At 39.2% G+C, this 21,686-nt stretch overlaps 1 protein-coding gene across 3 annotated transcripts in view; it reads right to left on the bottom strand.

The window, feature by feature from the left end:
• Positions 1-433: 433 nt before the first annotated feature.
• The window catches only part of pparg (peroxisome proliferator-activated receptor gamma), a 51,811-nt gene continuing 30,558 nt past the window's right edge, over positions 434-21,686 (bottom strand). For 2 of the 3 annotated variants that reach the window (XM_036152071.1, XM_036152072.1), the window contains exons 4-9: positions 16,508-16,646; positions 10,986-11,185; positions 6,271-6,388; positions 5,151-5,344; positions 3,878-4,121; positions 1,216-1,463 (exon numbers count right to left, since the gene is read on the bottom strand). In XM_036152071.1, the coding sequence (XP_036007964.1) occupies positions 1,216-1,463; positions 3,878-4,121; positions 5,151-5,344; positions 6,271-6,388; positions 10,986-11,185; positions 16,508-16,646 (1,143 nt within the window). Of the gene's footprint in view, positions 1,464-3,877; positions 4,122-5,150; positions 5,345-6,270; positions 6,389-10,985; positions 11,186-16,507; positions 16,647-21,686 lie in introns of all 3 variants that reach the window. The other variant, XM_012881380.3, reaches the window with a different exon arrangement.

Here is a 21,686-nt window from a genome sequence, read left to right as displayed (position 1 = left end):
ATAAAAAATAAAATAGATCACTGACACGTAGCTGCAAAAGGCTTGAGACTTGGGCAGGGATTAATCTCTCAGTACGCCTAAACTGCAGCCAGACGCAGCAGTTGGAAACAGTTTCGATGCACGCTCGAATGCCTTTCGGCAAAAAGCAGACGCCGAGTAACAAAAGTTAGAAAATATTTTATTTACAGGTAATTTCTCACTCTTTATCTCCCCCAGTAGTTATGAATCCAGTCTCTTTGTCTGCGCAAAAGACTGGATTGACATTGATACAAAATAATTTTACATTGAAAAATTAGAACTCAACCAATTCGCTGAATCTAAAGGCTCAAATGGAAGCTTGGTTCAACAATTTCATCCAAACAGAAACAAAACAAGGGATTATATCATACATTGAATATGTACAATGTGTTTACAAACAACATTGAATCTTCTGAAAAAAAAAAAAAAAAAAAAGCTAAACGTCTGATCATTAAGGCATATTTAAGAGCCAACGTCATCCCTGCTGTGCCCTCTGTTGGCTCGCGCTCACTTTCTCACAGTTTCTAAGCGGTGTGCAGGACCAGAATAAGTTACAGGCACTACTCTGATTTCTGTTTTTGGATGCAGCTGATTAAAACGAGATAGCACCTTCACCCTGATGCCAAAACAGAAAACGACAGTGCACAGTTCTGCGCGTGCGAGCGTTCATGCGTTTGTGCGTATTCACATGGATATCGATGCATGTGCACACTACGACCACTGCCTATTGATGGGTGTAAAGATAAAAGCTGCGCAAGAACAACATATGTTGCATGAGACAAGGCGTGAAAAACGGTTCCGTTTAAGGCACGTGAAGTGTGCCCTAAGTGTGTGGTGAAGCAGTCAAGATTTTGCATTAACTTTGCCAACCTACGGTTCCCTCTCGTTGTGTTAGTCACAGTCTGCTGCGATAGGTGGTAGTTTCGTACTGAAGTCGACAGACAGCCCATAATAAACTGTTCAGGCTATGTGGTAGCCAAATGACTGTGCACCACAAGTTCTGTCTAGAAACAGACCCAAAGCCGTATCTCTGTTCTTGATTTTTCTGTTCCCGTTCTCCTCCATCTTCTGGTAACTGATTAATTTCAATTCATGATTCATCCGCCTCTGATCTTTCTTTTTTTTCTTCTTCTTCTTCTTCTTCTTCTTCTTCTTCTTCTTCACATTTCAGTGTGTGCCCACTTTTCATTTTGAACTCTAATACAAGTCCTTCATGATCTCCTGCAGCAGAGGGTGTAGGAGCATGTCCACTTCGGTCTTCTTGAGCAGGTCGATGAGGTGCACGTGGTCAGTGACAATCTGACGCAGGTCCGTCATCTTCTGGAGCAGCTTGGCGAACAGTTGCAGGGAGTCTGGATGGTTGAGCTTCAGCTGCAACTCCAGCGAATGAAGCACCGTCTCTTGAAGCTGCTCGATGGGCTTCACGTTCAGCAGGCCGGGCCGGTCTGGGCACAGAGACAGAGGGCATAAATTATTTACAAATCTCACCCTGATATATTAAGACCTTTTTAAAAAAATTCCGTGCTCTGCAAAGTGTTCATCTGCCTTGAAGGTTTTTACATCATGTTCCATCTCAAAATGTGACATGATGTAAAAAAATAAATAAATAATTAACTGATTAGCAAAGTGGACTACAGATAAAAATCTGAAAAGTGTGGCATGCTTTTCTGTTCGGCCTTTTCCACTTTCCCAAAATAAAATCCTGAGCAACCAAGTAGTCTGCATCTTATTTAATCCAAATTTGAATTCATAAGGGTCTCATATGTTTGCTGGAGAACATTAGATACTAAAAAGCCTCACCAAAACCACGGAACACACCAGACAGATAATAAATAATGTGGAGAAGATCAGAGCAGGGGTTAGGCTATGAAGTAGAATCCCAAGCTTTGAATATTAGTATGAAATTAGTGTGGCACAGCCGCAAAACTACCAAGGCGTGGCCGCCCACCTAAACAGGCAGCTATGGAGGCAGGCAGGGAGCCCATTTAATCAGACAATCGGCCAAGAGTCTTTGGAGGAGCGGCCGAGATCCACAGCTCAGAAGGGAGAATCTGTTGACAGGGAAACTGTCCACTCTTATGCAATGGTCGACAAGAAGAAGGCCAACAGGGCCACAAGAGTTTGTGTTTGCAGTTTTCCAGAAGCCATGTAGGAGAAACAACAAACACGCTGAAGAAGATGAGACCCAAATGGGACATTTTGGACTGTCTGAAAATCATCCTCTTGGTCAGACGTGTCCAACTCCAGGCCCCAAGGGTCGGCCTCCTTCATGTTTTAGATCTGTCCACCACATCCGCTTCAAATGAACGATTTGCCATATCAGTCTGTCATCTAGGTCTGCAGAGGCTTATACATTAGATTCAGCAGGACACCAGGACTGACTTTGGACACCGCTGCAGCATCATACTGTGGGGATGTTTGTATTGAGGAGGAAGCTAAATCCAGGGCAACCCTTGAGGAGGTTGAAAGAGACTTGAGACTTCTCCTAAACGAACATCCAGGTAGAGACACCTGCCATCTTGTAAAGATGAATGGGAAAAATGTTCAGTCCAATTATGTGCAAAGACGGTAGACACCTACCCCAAAGGACTGTAAGAGCCGCAAAAACTGGTTCTACAGGGATTTGACTCACCAAAGCGGAATACTAATTCAAAGCTTGCTTTTTGAAAACCATTCATCCTTGTCCTTCAATTTTTCAAGTCGTTATTTGCTACAACTGACGAAATACATTAAAGTTTTTGGTTTTCAGGTGAAAAACTGTGAAAAGACTCTGGCCAGGTCCTGTGAACACAGGAATGAGAAGCACCGACAAAACCTCGAGTACTTAAGTTGTTTAAGTCAACTCTGGCTTATTAGCTAGATGTTTTTTTTTTTTTTTGCTTTGCACAAAATGCTGCTTATCGAGCCATAATCAGTAATATGAGTTAATAATTTAGCTATTTGTTGGATTTTAATCTTAGTAATGTTCAAAGTCAGGTTTTTATCAAGCTAATAACCAGCGGGATTAGGCAAGATCATAAGGCTTTGCTCCGATATTACCTCGTTACATATTTATAACATGCTTGGACTTCATAGCTTGCTTCTAAGAAACTGAGCTCATATGTGTGAAGACAGAAAACCAAAGGTTTGACGCCTCTTCCCACCTGTGCTTTTCCTTTTACTATAAATCCTCCCAGCTGGTGTAGAAACGTGCACAGGCGGGAGTTGAGCGATTGTTGTTCGCTCCTGTGGTTGTCTCTGAAACCTCACCTCTCTTGTCTTTTCTTCCCCCGTCACAAACGCAACCTTTGCAGTTATTGATTCTCGTGATGCAGCTTTTTTATTGTTCTCGTGTGAAGCAGATTCTTTTCGTTGTACCTTTAACTCAATTAGTAACTTGATAAATGGGTTAAGGCAGTCCAAAGATAGCGTGTTTATCACAGACGGCTGATAGATTGTCGGCAGGAGACAGCTTAGGTCTCTGTACGGTCAGACATCAGATAAATCTTTAGTAGTAAAAATGAAGAATTTAAAGAGCTCTTTACATAGCAGTAAACTAAATGAATTGTGGTGGTAAATATGATGTTGAAGTGTATTGTATTTACAGGAAGTGGTTAGTTTAGCTTTGTACAGAGGTGTAAAAGCGACTTGGCTTTAGTGGTTTTAATGGCTACGGTGTCATCAACTTGTATTCTGGGCACATCAAGTTTAAAAATTATCCCCTGCATCCGAGCTTTACATCAGACTCATCCAACCATTAAAAACTCTCCAAAATTTTCATAATTTATGAAAAAAGGAGTAAAAAATATTCTATGCAGTGAGAGTAAAAAGTTGATAACAACCCTCCCATAAGACACCCAGGTAAAACCTGAACGCTCACCCCCACTGAGGATGATAACAGCCAGAAACAGCGCCATGTCGCTGTCGTCCAGCTCCAGCGTGTTGAACTTGACTCCGAACTCGAACTTTGGCTCCATCATTTGGCAGAAAGGTTTTCTGAGACTCTTGAGGAACTCCCGCGTCATGAAAATCTGTCCGTAGGAGATCAGGGTGCCGTCCTTGTTCATCAGTGGTGACATCATGATGATGAGGACTTCGATCACTCCGTACTTCAGCAGCGTTACCTGGACGAAATATTCACTGGTTAAAAGGAGGCTCTGACGATAGATCCATAATTCTGTGATATATTAGAACATAGCAAAACTTGACAAGTTCTTGTTTTTTAATGGAAAATGACAAGGAATACGATAGTTTTTTTCTTAATTTTTACATCTTTAAAATGTTGTCCAGAAATAAACACTCAGTGACCCTCTGATTTTTAAATTTTTTTTAGACACATTACCAAATGCGGCAGCAGCTCAACTGATGAAGCGTAATTTGGAAAGCTTGCTAAAACAGTAAATCTGAACGTGTTTCATCAGAATGTGTTTCATTAGAAACAAATCCACTTACATGCTACAGACACTGTTTGAAGCTCAACCCCCCCCCCCCCCCATCCGCCCCCTTATTCATCACGCTTTAACCATATGGGGGTTAGTAACTACTGCCTTTTAGCTATGATGCGTGTGATCACATCTGTGTGATTAAAATTTTAAAATGGAACAATAAATCTCATACATTTTTAAGAATAATTCATTTTTCAGTAATTTCTATTTTTACATTAATACATATTTCAATTTGCTATATAATTCTACTGTTATTTCTATGAATTATTCCTCTATCTACTGTTTGTTTTTTCTGGAAAAAAACAGCATGTTTCCAGAAACATTTATTTTGAAATATATTTGTTTTGACACTGAAGATGCTTAGTTGTACCACAGCGTTACAATTTACCCTGCAGCGGTAAATTTCTCTCAGGTTCACCTTGCATTGGAAAATGTGCTAATTCTCAGACAATAGTGCCGTTAATAAGACATAAAGCTGGGTTCAGTGGGTCAAACAGACTATAGCTCACTATCTGAAACTCGATTTTGTTTTGTTTGCACATCTGCTGAAGTTTAAGTGGGAAATACGATTTTCTTTAGACATTGTCTTAGACTGACTGGACGAACAAACCACACCACCCTCATCTACAGCTTGGTCCGTGCTCCCTCAGTCTGTGATTTATTTGCGTGTTTTGACTCTGGAGAGTGGCTTTTAGGTAAATTTCTCACTTGATCGTTGAGATCCAGGTCGATGAATCCCGGGATGCTCTTGGCAAACTCTGTCACTTCTCTCACTGCTTCTGCAGAGCGTGACTGACAGCTTTTGAAGAAACGTAGCTCCGCCCCGTCAGGTGTCTGCACGCCGATCCCCGTTCCCAAAGCGCCAAAATCGGACCCTGAGTGGGCTCCTGGGATTCCTGTAACTGTGAGAATATGGAATAAAAATCAGAAAAAAAAGAGCTGTATGGCATAACTCTATAGTAGAGTTGTTGAGACTACTACACACTACAATTTCTTTAAGAATCAAGATGCTTTAACGTCATTATGTGTTACCATAATGACATTTTTGATGAGCCAGACCCCGGCTCAGGATGCACACAATTACAAGATGCAGATATAACAAGACATAATATTAGTATCTTGTAAAGATAAGACGAAATAGCAGACTCTAAGAGGTATAAAGCTGTATGCAGTTGGCTCAAAAATGATTCATACTCCTGCAAGATTTAAAGGTTTACCGTAATCTTTCAAGGTTTTTTTTTTTACCTATTTATCTTTTTTATATCTGAAATAGTATCAACGATTTGGACCGGCCCAGTCTGAGTCCCGACTTTAACCTGATAGAGAATCTGCTGAGGTAAGAGTGATGGCTAGTCTCATTTATGATCAGAACCAAACTTCATAGTTGAAATTTGTTTTTTAAATCTGTATCTGCCAGAGGTATGAATAACTTTTAGCTTAGCTGTAGTTTTAAGGGTAAAACTATGTTATATGCAGCATCAGGGCATAGATGTGCCTAATTTAAATCTTCTTTCTGTTATGTTTATAAAGTTCAGACTTTCTTATGTTCATTTGTCTCATTTCTAACAACATTAAAAAATGTGCTCAGGGTCTCCACTTCTATCCTTAGCGGGGAATCGGAGTCGTTATTATTTTTGCATTTGGTAGTTAATTATTAACACAAACAAGACCTGAAACAGCTTGTTAAAATTTTTACCAAAAATATTAAAGGAATGTGCTAATGTCTATAAGAAATAATGCCTTCTTTTGTTCCAATGAAATTGTGTGTAAATACCTAAATCAACCCTAAGTTGTTTCTTTGAAGCAATTATTTGCTGGCTCCACTCACCTCCGTGTCCAACTGTAACGGCAGACATCTGCTGCTGGTGCTCCCAGGCTGGTATCTGCTTACAGTTGATAAACTGCTCCCCTTCTATTAGAGACTTCATGTCGTGAATGATGAAAGGCTGCAGACGGAAAAGAGTTTTTGAATTACAAAAGTGTTGGTAAAAATAAATTATAAGACTGAGAAGAAAAATGGGAAAACAGATGAAAAAAAAACATCAAGAACTTTCTCATTTTGTAAAAACACATGAACTCCAGATATAACCGCATCCGTTCTGTTTGTTCACTTTGGTTATGGCTCGTGTATCAGGCTTTAAGGGAAAAGTTCTCATGTGAAATTGGAGATCGTGATTATATATTTAATTGCCGATCTTAAAGATATATTGAAGAAAAGTAGAAATACGAAACTGCTCCACTCCTGAGAGAAAATATAACAAAACCTCTTTGTAAATTAAGCTTAGCTGCGTCCTGTTCTATGAGAAGACTGAAAAAGGCATATATGGGCCTGAAGATAAATACTACAGCCACATGCTTAAATGTTTGTGGCTGAAAAACGAAAAATTGATAATTCAATGTCCAACTGAATGTATTACATCGAACAGATCAAATAAATACAAACCAAACATAATTCATCTTGGAAAAAATTAAATGGTGTGAAGCTCCATTCTGTTTACATTACCTTTCTATTTCCTTCACAGTCAGCACTTTTATATTGGTTCTGTTTCATTTCAGTGAACCTGTAACCATGTAACAGGTTCACTTTCATTCACTGAACCAAGATTAAATTCGTAGAGTAACGTTTTGCGGGCGTGAAAAGAACCATTTGCCTTTTATCCACGTTGTCCTTCAAACATATGCATCCTATCATGAAAACTCCTACATGATATAACGCTATAGCTGAAAGGTTTATACAAGTTTTGTTGAGGCCATTTGTGGGATGGTTATAAGATGGTGCAATACATAAACATTTCAGGGGGGCAAGCATGCAAGGAGCCCATTAAAACATCTTCTACACTCTTACTTTCCCCAAAACAAAAAAGTGAGAAAGATCTGTTAAAGAAATTAATAAAAAGGGCTATTTTCCTCATTCACAAAAAAACAATATACTGGGAATACCTCTTCCTCCTGGATAATGAAACAACTGGAACCTTAGCCTGGATAAAACTGTACGATTTTCTGACGTCTTGCCCCATACCGTCGGGCAAAAAAAAAAAAGAAAAAAAAAGCCTGTGGTCGTATTCTAAAATCTTTGGTTGTTTAATGTAACATACAAAGCAACCATTGATTTATTGCTCCCATGACCTGAGATGACATACAACAAACATTGAGCACTTTTAGTTTTTTTTTTCTACAAGTATCACGTGACTGCTGCTGTGACCAACGTCTGACTCTTCATGCAGAGACCTTCTACCTCTTTGACCTTTCTCTTGTTCTCATCTCCCTCTTCTCAGCATCTTACTCTAATAATAAGTGCATTAACACCCACAGGTCTCTATTTACATCCATGTATTAATGCACTGATCTCTTTCAAATCTATATGACATGTGCTATGTGCTGCTGCTGCAGCAACAATCTGTCAAGTTTGGCATCTTCCATCATGAAGGTGTGACTGGAGATACTGTCCTGTTGAGCTTGTAGAGTGTGACGAGTTTAAGTTCTGTACAACTTTTCAAATCTTATAGTGTGTTTGACCTGAGGGGATGAGGACAAAACACAGTTCCTGCTATGGTGAGCCAGCTAGCTTGAGCTATGAGTGAGCCCGATCATGGAACCAGCAGCTGTCGCTGTTTGTAAGAACAAAGTGTTGAAGGTAAGTTGTTTTACTGTGAGTTTTATTTATTACTTATGAGTGTATAACTACTCTCTGGTTAATTTCTACCCACCGTAACAGATGTAGCAGCAACTCATTGCTCTTATGTGCCCAGCTGAGCCGAATAATCGACAGATTGTTTATCAGTACTTTGACTCTCTTCTAACCACCACATGTGGAGCGATGGCTTGTAGGAGTATAGCACGTTCCAGGATTTTTACAGAAGTTTGCCCCCTCTGGCGACAAGTTGAAATGACACCAGTGTTGTGCACGGCAGGGGGAGAAGAGGAAAAGCATCTGCCGATACGACACCTCGGGTCTTTTGTTTAGAGGTGTAATGTCTTCTGAGGCGAGAATGTTATAAATATTGAAGTTAGCCCGCGTTCTCTTGCTAATGCATTGATTACAGCGGAGACACAACAAAGTGGCCGGGCGTGCAGCGGGTGACAGTCATGCGCACGCCCAGAGGATTCGGCCTGAATAACTCTCTCATAAACTGACTGATGGAGCCTATAGAGGCAACTGCGGTAAATAGAGGAAAACTCATTTTACAAGTCGGGCAATTGTAAGGGCACAAATGGGAAAGAAAATAAATAATGTTTAACTTAAAAAAAACTTGCCCTTTTCACCTTTAAAGTGACTTTCTTGGCAAATGAAACACTGTCTTGAGAAAACCAAATGCAAAATTACTTGAGTTTGACAAATGAGACAAAGTCTTATATTTTAGCAGCAACATTATTGTAGTGCAGTTGTACCATCATGTGCAAAAAGTTCACTGTACAACTGTAAAAAAGTAAGACTTTCAACTGCTTCCATTCACAGGTGCTGTGTTTTACAAATCCACTAAACAAACGCGCAGATTTTTTAAATGCTGCCAGAGTCCTAGCCCTTTAAAGTAAAGTTAAAGCAAAACTTTGAGTCACCAATATACTGACAGACACCATTTCTCAGCACTTCCTCCTTCTCATTGGACAAAACCTAGTGTCAGGACTTTTGTCTTGAGGCTACTGTGTTTCACACTGATCTTGAAGTTTAGTGTTCCAGACGGACAACAACACCACTCTTCTACAACTTTCGCTGCCTTGCCTCTTTACGCTTTCTTAACCTCACGCATGAAAATTAATGTATAATTATTGCAAGCTGCAATCCTGAACACAAATAAAATATTTTTTTGGTGAATTTAATCGTTTATCTGTATGGAGTGATTTTAAAAAATGTACAATGATCTGGTCAAAGGTAGGAGTGCATAGCCATAAGCATAATCTTATCAGAAAAACGTTCTGCCACCCACTCCTATCGCCTGCTTTTGTGGATTTCCCAAAAAAATAAATAAAAAATCTTTGCTTCCTTACTGCAGTAAAACATAATCAAACCTCAACTCGTATCTCGACCTTGGATGTTAAAAAAATGTAAATATTCCACAAAAGCAAAAATAATTTAATCCTGATTTATTTTATGAGGTACGCAATGATTTCGTAAATGAGCAAGGAGTGCCTCAAACAAAATGCTGATTCAGTGTCATATGGTGGCTATTGCTGTAGCAAACAGTCATAACAGGCTGAACGTAGAGATGCAGAGCAACCTTGAGGTCATCAGACTTAACCAAAAAAAAAAAAAAACTCAAGAAAGGCTGCAAGAATGTACAAAAGAAAAATAAGAAAACCAATACAATTATGATACTGACAATAAGGTTTTAAAACTTGCTTTTTTATTCTACATGTAGTATTAACATTATTTTATACAGAACTGCAAAGTTTAATTAATAATAGCAATAAAAAAACATTTAGATTAGCTTTGGGCTATCCATTATGCGAGGATAGTGACTGCTTTCAACCTTTTGGGCTACAGCAGCATAGGGTAAATAGGGTAACCTACCCTTTTTCCTCAAGTCCTTTTATTCGATCTTAAAACTAACAAGATTGATGGTTGAATGTTGTGAAAATCTGAGTTAAAGAGTATTGTTTAACCATGCAGAGCGTTGCAGATTAAAAGCTTTTTGTCCAATTCACAGAAAATCAAGGGCTTCTTAGCCGAGAAGTAAAAAGGGAGACCATATTAATTAAAGAATAATAATCTTTCTCAGCTTGTAATAGTGGTCAGTTTGAAGCAGCTTTGAACTGCCTGTCTGAAATGGCAGCAAAAGGTCTTACTGGTCAAACACAAAACTTGTATTTCTCAAGGCTGACTGAACAAGAGTCAGTTCACTGCCAGATATAACAAACCAATGAAAAAAAAAAAAAAAAACACCAAATAAGACTTAATCTCATTAGAAAATTATATTTTCTGCCATTTTTTAAAATATTCAACATGTGCAATTTTATAAATGTATTAAATTAGACTGTTATTTTGAGTGTCAGCGTTGAAACCAGTACTGCACTGCAGACTGTAAAAAGCCTCATTGTTTCCAGTCATAATCCCACTGTAATCTGAGAGACTAACAGCCAAAGCAAGTAGAAACCAGTCAATCCACTTTTCTAGTCAGAGCAGCAATAAAAGCCTGGAAATCCTCCATTGAAACAAAACTAATGGCTGTGACATAACAACAACTCAGGTTAACATGTTAGCACCTCGTGATGATTAAAATACCTTCAATTAAAAATTTTCAAATGGTAATTTTTCTAATTTTTCTTACATGCCACAGCCCCTGGGTGAGTGAGCTGACATGACGGAGGAACCGGTTCAGCAGCCCAGATTGGGGCAGAACAGAAATGAACAGTTAGGATAGATGTACCTAAAGATAAAGACACTTAAAGACTTTGGAGTTGAGAGTAAACCAAGTTCACATTCAGGTCCACTGATGTTTTTTTTTAACGTATTTTACAAAAGCCGACTAACTGGCAGAGCCTTCCGAAAGTGACTGATGTTACTAACGGCAAAAAGCTGAGAGGAAATCGGCCGGCACTTCTTACCACTTTTTCTCCAGTCTTCCCAGAGAGGATCGCCCTGGCCTTGGCCTTGGTAAGGGGGAAATACTTCAGATAGGCTTCATACAGATGCCGGGCCAGAGCCCTTAGATCTGCGGCCTCCGGGTGCATGTGCTCCATGTCAGACGAGAACTCTGCCAGCAGTTTCTCCTTCTCTGCCTGGGGCATTCGGCCAAAACGAATGGCTGGGGGAGCAAACAGAAATGTTTATTAGAGCAAGTGCATGACAAATATGCAAAAACATTAAACACAGTATAGAGTATTTTAAATTACTATATATGCAAGAGATGGAGGTGTAAAAGCAAAAATCAGCAGCATATTTTTTATCAGGAAAGCTAAAAAAAAGGAACACTGGCGTTGGGACGAGCAACTTGTTGAAAAAGAAAAGAGCTCTTTCAGTTTTGTGCTACTGTTTCCCCATTTTTGTTAGATTTATATTCATATCCTAACAAAGTCTGACGAAACATAGCCCAGCAACATAAAAAAAATCCTACTGTTTGCTGTTACAACACTTTAACTTGACCTTAAAAATTAAACCTAAAACTTTACCAAATGTACCATAAGAAAATACAGTCACTTAGCAGAAAAATTCAAAGGTAAAAAGAAAGACATCAAAAGGCACATGAAAAAAATTCAATTAAAAATGGTTACAATCGTGCAATTAATAAAGAAATATATTATATATTAAGCATGTGAAGTCGATTATGTCTTGTTTGAATTTTGCTTTCATATTTGTGCTAAAAAAGGCAACACAAGAATACATTGCCTTAATAGCATCTATTGCATTTAATACACACAGGAAACACAGATTTGGCTTTAAACAGCCTTCTGCCTTAAATCTGGTCGCAATTCCTAAACCAATATTGCGCACAGACTGAACGGTACTGTTAAGATCCGTTAAAGATTGTTTAGTCGGTTTGTTGGGAGCAGTGGTGCTTCAGGCGTCTGTTAAAACTAAACTGGCCAAGCTTCAAAATGTAAAACAGACTCAAAGTCAAAACATCTAATTACTCGAAGGCGACATTTCCCAAATAGGAAATCGGATTTCTTAATGTCAGCAGGGTGCACCCTGACGTTCATTAGCAGAAATGTGAGGTAAATGCTCAGACGTTTTCTATTAATACAGTAAGTCTCACTGTCGGTGTCAGAGAAAGGATAATTCAGTACATGATAAATGGTCCTGTTGAGCATTTATGAGGTGTGTCTTGTAATGCATTCCAACATGTTCTAAACCTTGATAATGCATCGGTAATTACTTTTACACAGCTCACTGAAAGACCTAAACTTATCTAATCTCTTTTCCACTCCCCTTTCCTTCTACTGCTGCAGGTGGCATTACACCCAACATTTAAAACTACACGGACTGAACAAAGGAGGCCGGATTGAGTTGCTTTTCCAACAGAAAGTGCTATTTTCCTGTCTCTAACAAGGCATGCAAATTTAGCACCATGATGGGTTTGCCAGATTTACCTATTGAAAATATCACAATATTTATAATTTCACAATAATAATAATAATAATAATAATAATAATAATAATAATAATAATAATAATAATAATAATAATAATAATAATAATAATACATTGCCTTGGTTTCTGTTATTATGGTATGGATGATCAAATCAGTGTTGTGTATTCTAAGAAAATCTATACAATTTCAATTAACTTATGTTAAATTATTTTAGGTTAAGTCTGAATTGAGGTTTAATTATTCACAAAGTCCGATCAGAACGAGGCGAAATTTAATGCCATGCCGTGACAAAGTCGAGCCGTTCCATTATAGGTGGAAATCATTAATTATCCCTCGCCTCCATTCAGACAAGTGCCATTCTTCAGCTGCCGCTTTATGCGATTGTGAAATGCAGAGTGTGTGGTTGATGCACACCTTGGGCAAATCAACGCAAAAGCAAAGTGGACCAGCCTCTCACTCGGCAACGAGCCCGCTGCAGTGACACAGCATGCCGGAGAAACCAGTTGAAACTGTGGGCTCCGAGATGTCAATCATTGATAAAGCAAACACGCACACTGCTTGTGCGTTTTCAGATCAGCGGCTGTAAACCTGTTGAGTAACGCGAGAAGGCCGTGAGCTAATGTGGAGGCGCACATGGTTATAAAAGGTTGTAGGAGGAAAACTAAATTAAAGAGTAACACAAAAATGCGTGACGGTTTTGTCGCTGAATCTCTGTCAGATCCTCAACGCTTCATTTGACATTTGCGACAATGAATGCTTCACATTTTTTTTTTCGCTTTCCATAGTCTTCGTTGACCAGTTTACCGCAACTTTCTTTTGAGGAGGCTATAGTTGTCTGTTTGTCAGCACGTCTCACTTGCGGCTTCCAGCAGAGGTGTGAATGGTTTCCATTTACACAAAAAAATGACAAATAGAACCATGATTACAGGATTGTCCGTTTTGATAGAAAATCTGGTTGGATTTTATTTTTGCATGCTTGAAAATGTCATTATTAATGCAATGCATATAATTCACGCAGCAGAGAAAGGGGGCTTTCATGCATGTTCATGCATTCTGCATGCACGATATTCAGCTGGCCACGCATATTTGTGCGGGCTGACCAACTAAAGCATGCAGGGTTACAACAGCAAAGTTCGTTGCTGTTTAATGGTGAAAGGAGTTGTTGAGAATTCTTAACAGGTGCAAAAAAAAAAAAAAAAAGAAGAAGAAGAAAAAAACGGACAAGAGAAGCAGGGAAATGACAGTGGAGCACACCTGAGCATGCTCGTGCAGTCAGCAAACATCTGAGGAGGTGGAGTCCGTCAGGCCTCACTAACCAACAATGGCTGCCAAAATAAAAACCAGTAGCTAAACAGTGGTGGGCGAGGGACAAGATTACACCGTGCAGCAGGGCTTTCCACATGTCGCATTTCTGTTGTGGATTCTGGGGACTGCGGCTGTCTGACAGCTTCCATGTCTTGCAAAATAGTTTCACATAGTTGGAATATAAAAAAAAAAAAAAGTGGGACAGAAAACAGGAAGAAGCTGAAAAAAAGCATAAAAAGATCCAACGTACATGAAAATGTCCAGGATATTAGTGTATTATAGATTAGTCTGTGTTAATTTAGATGAATCAAGCCCAGCTTTTTATGAAGTCAATCAAAAAAAGCAAAAGCAGTACATGTGACACACCAAATGAGCTCTTGAGCTGAGAGACGTTCAAACAGATTTTTGTAGCAGTCTGCTGGATCTATAACAATCCTTCTTACCTACAATTCTGGAAAAATCCTCCAGTCTACCCTTAAGACAGATATTTTGCAAAAGAAATTTAATTCCCTTGATTCGTTTCAAACCTCCACATCCAGGCTGACTCTTTGTCAATTTGCTCCAATTCCATTTCCTACTACGGTTTTATATCTACGCAGTGCCATTTCGGCTGACCTACTTCCTTTTCATGCTTATAAACAAACTGTTTATTTCCCATGTACGCAGCAATTGCACTGTAGTTTATCTCTCTTGGTAGCTAAATATTTGGATTTTCTTACATTTTTTTCTGTGTATTATTGCCTCAGAATTTCACTTGTTCTGGTCCCTATTTGATCCAATTGACTTTACATTTGAGAAATTACTGCTCTCAACAAACCCAGATAGCTATGAGCGACTACGTGAAGGAGATTTTAGGCATCGCACATAACTACATTTCCACACAAAGGGCTGTGAGTCGTCAAAACCAGACCTAGTCGATATGAAACGCATCGTGGCAAATAGCTTTTTTTTTTTTTTTTTTACCTAAAAAGATATCAGGTATGAAACGACCAGAACTGCAAATGTCCGAAATGGGCAAGATGGCCAGAGTGCCTGTGTTCCTTCCCAGTCATAATCATTTTCTTAAATGGACTAACCAAAACGGACAGCTCACAGAGAAAGCATTAACAATCTGCAGCTCGTTTTGCAGCTGAAGCAGCACGGATATAGAAGTTGCACCAAGCACCTCAAGAGACTCACCTGTGTGTATTAATAAAGTCCTCCCATATAGTCACAGAAAGTGACAACGTGGGAGGGAAAACACAGACAGTAAAAATTAAAAGCACGGGTGGGTATTTGGAGTTGGCTGCTGACCACAGTCAAGGTATCAGGCATACTGAACGAGAACAATGAGAAGTCTGCAATGAAAAAACAAGACCACAGAAGAAACAACAGGCAACCAATAGAGGCAGCGGGGCGACTTGCTACAGACATGCCACCACACCTCGAAGACTAAATATACAGTAGTGTGGCCAGCAGGGTGTACGCTGTGCTCAACTGGGTCAAGAGGAGGGCTGAAGATCTGTTTCCCAGACCACAGCTTCAAAGAAGATTTGCCGTTTTCTACCTACAACTGTTGTTTTTTTTTGTGTTTTGTTTTTTTACAGTTGGTACATAACTGGGTTTCATTCCTGTCTGGGGGATAGATCAAAAAAAAAAAAACTGTAGAACAGTTTTTTTTTTTTGTGTGTCAAATAGATAATAAGCAGTTTCAGTTCACTTTCTATATATTTGCACCTGTCAATACAATCATGGGAAAGCTACGTCCACCCTATGACTCCATACCTTGTAGGAAAACCTTCCGCAGAAACAGAAGGAGTCATTTTCTGTATGACTTCAGTCTCTCACACTGCTGCGGATGAATTTCGGCCCATCCCTCCGTACGGCACCGCTTCACTGTATTGGAGTTTGTAGAAATGTGTTTCTCCTGAGGTGCCACCATAACATTTTAATAGGGTTAACATCTGGATTTTGACCGGGCTTTAACATGCAAATTCTTTTGGTTTTCCCCGGTTCTTTTGCAGATTTGCGGCTCTGTGCGGGATCATGTTGCACGCTGCTGTCGCACGAGTTCCCATTTCACTCGAGAATACGTTCGTACACAGAGGAGATGGAGATTTCCAGAGGTCTTGTGGTTCATTTGGGTCTAACTTTATAAAACTGAACCAATGACAACCTGTTTTTTTTTTTTTGTTTTTTTTTTTTGATAGAGAGAAGCTTTCGGGGTAACTGTGGCCCAGTCGCCTTGCAATCAGATGTTTGTGGGTTTGATTCCAGCTTCCCCCTGTTACATGTTGGTGTGCACCTGGGTAAGGCACCTAACCACAAGTAGCCTACTGATCTGCCTATCGGTGGGTGAAATGTGTGCATGTTTGTGAGTGCGACTGAGTGCCTGTGGCTATAGAGAAAAGCACTTTTAGTGGTCAGTGTGACTAGAAAAAAAGCTATAAATTCAGTCCATGCACCTTTTGTCTGTTTTAATTGTTTGGAAATTGCCTCGTAGCCCTTTCCAGATTAATGTTTAGCATCTCTAATTGTTTCTCACTGCTGGTGTCTTTCGTCTTCCAGCTTGATTTCTTGGACCTGTAAGCTCTGTTTATCGAGTGCATGTGATTAGCTACTACTCTCCACCTCAAAACCTATGGAAACAAGAGAGTTTGCCCTTAAACTTTTCCTACATATTCACCGTTACACCCACACGAACACACACAGTTAGGATGCTTTTGTAAAACAAGAAATATGACCGTCTTACCGTTGTGTGACATGCCAACATTGAGGCACTTCTGGAAACGGCAGTATTGGCATTTGTTTCTGGACTTCTTGTGAATGCGACAATGAAGATCACAGTGATCGTACACCAACTTTAGCCTGATGGTGCGTCTGAAGAAACCCTACACGGTGAAAAAAAGAGACATTACAGATACAGTGAGTATTTTTTTAAAGTGACTTGTACAACCAAAGAGCAGTAATTTATTTTCTTAGATGACAGCATGTTTAAACTACAGGTACAACAATGGAGAGTAAACCAGCACTTCTGATTCATTGATGTGAGGAGAAATAAATCATAATGCCAATAAACTTATGAAAAAGCAGATTGTATTTCAAAGGTGTGCTTTCATTTGTTTAACTTTAGAAGCAAAACTCTCAATGCACCAACCTTGTGACACAATTTTGATGAGGATTTTTGTGTTTCCTTAATATAAACGCAGTAAATAGATAACTAGAGTAGGATCAACACTTAAACCAACAAAGCCTGGAAGCTGCACTGAAAGAATGGGATGTGAGCCTAGAAACTTGTCCGTTTTGACGTCTACACCATGATCCAGATGTTTCTTTTTTTTTTTAATAACAGGTTATTTAGAGAAGGAGGAAGTTAAAGGGGGTCAAGCCTCCGCCTCAATAAAGAATGTTTTCTCTTTTTAAACAATTAAGGGATTGCCTGCTTGGCTGACCTCCTTCTTCTGGTGAATGTCCCCCGAGACTTCAGGAGAACAATAACCGCTGTAACTCACTTACAGTAAGTTATGGTGTGACTGAGTGGCAGGAAGACCTGAACGCCTTGTACTGCAGCGGACCTAACAGCGTCAATAACGCACAAACGCCAACACGAGCGTCTGCTTATGTAACAAAATGGGGGAGCGAATTTTCAAAATAAATAAATAAATTCAGCAACCTCTGACCAGAGCATTCAACCCCAGAACCTCCTAAAAAATCCCATCAGATGAAAAAACTACAATGTGTCTCCCAGATAAGAATCACTATATACTCATGAGGCAAAATCGGTGAACTGCTAATGTACGTCTGGCTCATCATGTCTAATGTGGCGGCTTAGAGGTCTTCCGTCACTGCCACAGATCCCGATCCTTTTTTTTTTTCCTTCATTTTGCTCTACTGGTTATAATCTTATGAGGCCTTTTTTGAAGAGTTTACAGATATATTTTATTGTAAAATAGTCCCTGGGATCCTGTTTCTGTCACTGCATCTGTTTGCATGCCGCTGAGGCAGAGGTGGCCCCGTTGCAAACATGTAACAGGTCAAAGCCGCCTGCAGCCTACATCCGCGACGCTGTGGAAGGTTTCTAACTGCATTTGATCAGGTTTAAGGTGAGTGATCGTAGTTCTACCACTTAAAAAGCTGATGCAGATTCTGCTCATGCATGTTACCTTTCCCCTCCATGGCTGTAAACTGTCCGACTGAAGAGACTACACTGACACGAAGGTGGGACTAAGATCTAGCAGTTATTTCTCATTTTTATTTTTTTGCTTGGTAGTGAAAAAAACAATAACAACAGAATACTGAGAATTAACGGCGACATTGTCCGACTGCAGGGAGCTAGACGATTTCTCGGGGCAGCAGAAACATGGGTTTGCTCCCTTTACAAAAAATTGGGGGAGCAAATATATATATATATATATATATATATACTTATATATATATATATATATATATATATTAACACATGTGCTGCATACTTTCAGCTTTGTTTAGTCACACACACACACACACACACACACACACACACACACATATATATATATATATATATATATATATATATATATATATATATATTTTATTTATTTTTTTATTTTTTTACTGCACAATCAAAGTTACATTGTTAATCTCCAGCTCCGAGTTTATTACCGAAAGCACAGAACCAAAATCATAATGGAAAAATCTCATAATTACTTACTACTATAATATGAAGGGCCACATGTAAAGCAGTGTTGCAAATAAAAAAAGGGGTTGATGGAGAAAACAAAGCCCTCTAAATCTGACTAAATAGAGCGAATATTTGAGATTAGGGAACGAGATCCTGAAAAATGAAGAGGGAGCTTGACCTTTAGAAATAGTCCACAATGTTTCTTGCTCAACGCGAACCGTCGAGAGACAACGTTTCAATTCAGCAAAATCTTTGTAACCCAGAGCAAAATCCTCCCACCGGTTATCGCTCGCATGAACAGCGGCTGGCGCGGGGAGATGTGTAGATAACATTAATTCACGTCGAAAATCTTTCAGAAACCCTACACACGCGAAGTACAGTGAAGATAATAAGAGCGAGCTAAACCACATGAACTCCTGACATCTGTGTACTGCTGTTTCAGTGGCTACTTCAGATCCTGTCGATTTATTTGCGTTAAGAGTTTTTTACGCACTAAAAACAGCGGGTTCTTTGCTGAAACCTGGTTGTTTGTTTGAAAACGCAGGTGTTTAGATTAAACAGGATGTGGGGTCTTTGTTGCTCACTCTGACTGAAGCTCAAGATCATCCTTGAAGAAGGGAACCCCCGCAAAAGACGTTCTGACAGACAGGCTGATTGATTCTTGGTTAGTTGATTGTTAAGATAAGACGTGTTTTTACAAATAAAAACGTTTTCAAATATATTTTTCTTTATTCAATTTGGGAATATGTCCTAATGCATATATTTAATGAAGCACTTTTGCTACACAATGACCGAAACCCGCAAAGTTTAATCAACAACAACAAAACTGAAGCAAAAAATGGGTTTTGTAGGAAAATAATATATACTTTTTTTTTGGTTTGCTGACAGCTATTTATTGCATCTATCACCATTTAAAATCAAACTGAATGACATTTCTGAGATATTAATTGAAGTGTACATGTCTTATTAATAAAACATGATTTATTTGCTTTGCTTTTATGGTGCTTTAAAATTAATCATAGCAACAATCATGACAGATCAAGGAATATCTACTTCTGTAACATCACAATGTTACTTTGTAAAGATCGATGTTTGAACTGGATCTTTTTTTTTTTTTTACCAGAGTTATATTGTAAGTTACAAAGAAATGGTGCTCTAAATTTAACTTACAGGTACGCATATTTTAGTGTACATGGCGCCTTTCTTGTAAGCTTCACTTTAAACCTGTCAAACCTTCTTGGAACCAAGGCATATGGCTCATACCAAGTACGTCTGCTAAAACTGAGAATCCTTCTCATTTATGCTTGGAACACAGTGCCTCAATTTATAGCTCACCTTCCTATAATGGCAAAATATTTCAAAGAAAATGGAAATATGTCTGACACTTCACCCACACTCCATCAGTTATTTATACTCCTTACAGACAGCACAGACAGACACACTGACAGAAAGTTAAAGGGGTTGGCTCGTCGTCTGCAGAGGCAGATGCTGGCGTTGAGTGGAAAAATGCATGGGCCTTGTGGTTAGAGTGACAGACATCAAAAAGATAGAAAAATGCCCTTCTCTCTGAGCATAATACCATTATTTATTCCACTGACATGTGGCAGGTAACACAGAGAAGCAGAAAAAGGAAGAGGCCAGCAGAATAACGACTTAAGAGACGCATCGGATGAACACTGTGACACCGGTGAACGTTTCCTGGTGGTATTCTGAGGTTTCGTGACGGTCAGGTTTTTTAGTTTCCTCGGTTTGGTTTGTTTTTCAACCCCAGCATAACCTTTCGATACAAGCAAAAACGTGATTTACTCCCTGATATGCACTTTAATACGTTTCATTGTCAAAGTGAGGATTTAATTAAGTAAGGGAAAGAAGCTATACCCAAGCTAACCTGGCTCTATGTGAAAACATGATCGCTAAGTCATGGATTAACCGTGATTAATCACATTTTTTTTTGCAAAGCTGAATTCAATTGCCACCACCACAACCAGCCCCGATTAGTGCCAGGCTTGTAGAATCAGGAAATCGTTTAACTAGAGCCTTTGTGAGGACAGGAAGCAGGCTGAAAGATCTTAAAAAGCAATACACCATGTGGCAATTTGAAGATGTTCTTAGGTATTGGGGCTCCGGCAAGCAACAGTGAATTGCTTTGTCCACAAATGGTGAAAACATGGAACAGGGGAGACCTTTAAGGCCTGCCAGAATTACTCTAAGAGCGCGCTGAAGATTCATTCAGGAGGTCAAAAGCTGAAGAACTGCAGGCCTCACCTGCCCCAGTCATTACCGGAGCTCATGATTCAACAATAACAAAGATGCTTGACAAAAACAGCATCCACAGTATAGGGAAAGGCCAGTCACAGCTAAACAAACAAACGCAAAAAAGCCTCGCACATTAACCAACTCACATCCTGAAGATCCCCAAGACTTTTCTGCGGTCTGTGAATCACTGAGTATTATGTCTGGTATAAACTAACAGCATTTCAGGTAAAGAAAACCACAGCTAAAGTTGGAGTGTGACAGTCTGCTGCTGCTGAGCTGCATCAGGACCAGGACAACTTGTGAGAACTGATGGAGACCCGAATTCTGCTCTTCACCAAGAGATCCTGTTTGTTGTTAACGTGATTGAGAGAAAGTCACATGTGGGAATCTGTATCGATGAAAAAAAAAAAAAAAAAAACCCTCATTAATGGTTTCCTTTTGAAACACAGGCATAAAGTACCGTACGGGTTTCCAATTAGAAATAAGTCCTAGTTTTTTACTCCTCGCAAGAAAAATAATCTTAAGAGCAGTTTGCTTCGTGTGTTTCAACTGTGACCGATCGTTCACAATACGTGTGCAAAATACAAACCTGTCAAAGCTGATCATCCCTCTGCTTTAATATTAATCACCGCATGTAGCAACAGGAGACACGAGTATGGTCTATATTAACAAAATGATTTCCTGCTGTTTCTGTAAGATTATTTATTTACTGTCAGTATTTACTGTCTCTAAACTTTAGCAAACATTATAATCACAATATAGCTTTAAACATTAGTACAGAGCAGCCAATATATGATTTTTGTTCTCATGCACTTCACATTTGGTGTGAGATGAACATATGAGGAAAATTTCTCTCCCTCAGTTTTAGGAATTATGAATCTTATCTATTTAAACTTGCATTGTCATAATGTATGGATGTTATCCTTCTGTTTTTTTCTGCTTTAGCACTATTAGGCCCGAGCAGTGCAGCAAAATCCTACTGAAATCGCAGGATCTGTCTTTTTTCCAAAAT

This window comes from Fundulus heteroclitus, chromosome 20 (assembly GCF_011125445.2).
Source record: "Fundulus heteroclitus isolate FHET01 chromosome 20, MU-UCD_Fhet_4.1, whole genome shotgun sequence".
Lineage (NCBI taxonomy): Eukaryota > Metazoa > Chordata > Actinopteri > Cyprinodontiformes > Fundulidae > Fundulus > Fundulus heteroclitus.
Note: the sequence above shows the minus strand (reverse complement) of the source record. Positions and strands in the feature narration are given on the sequence as shown.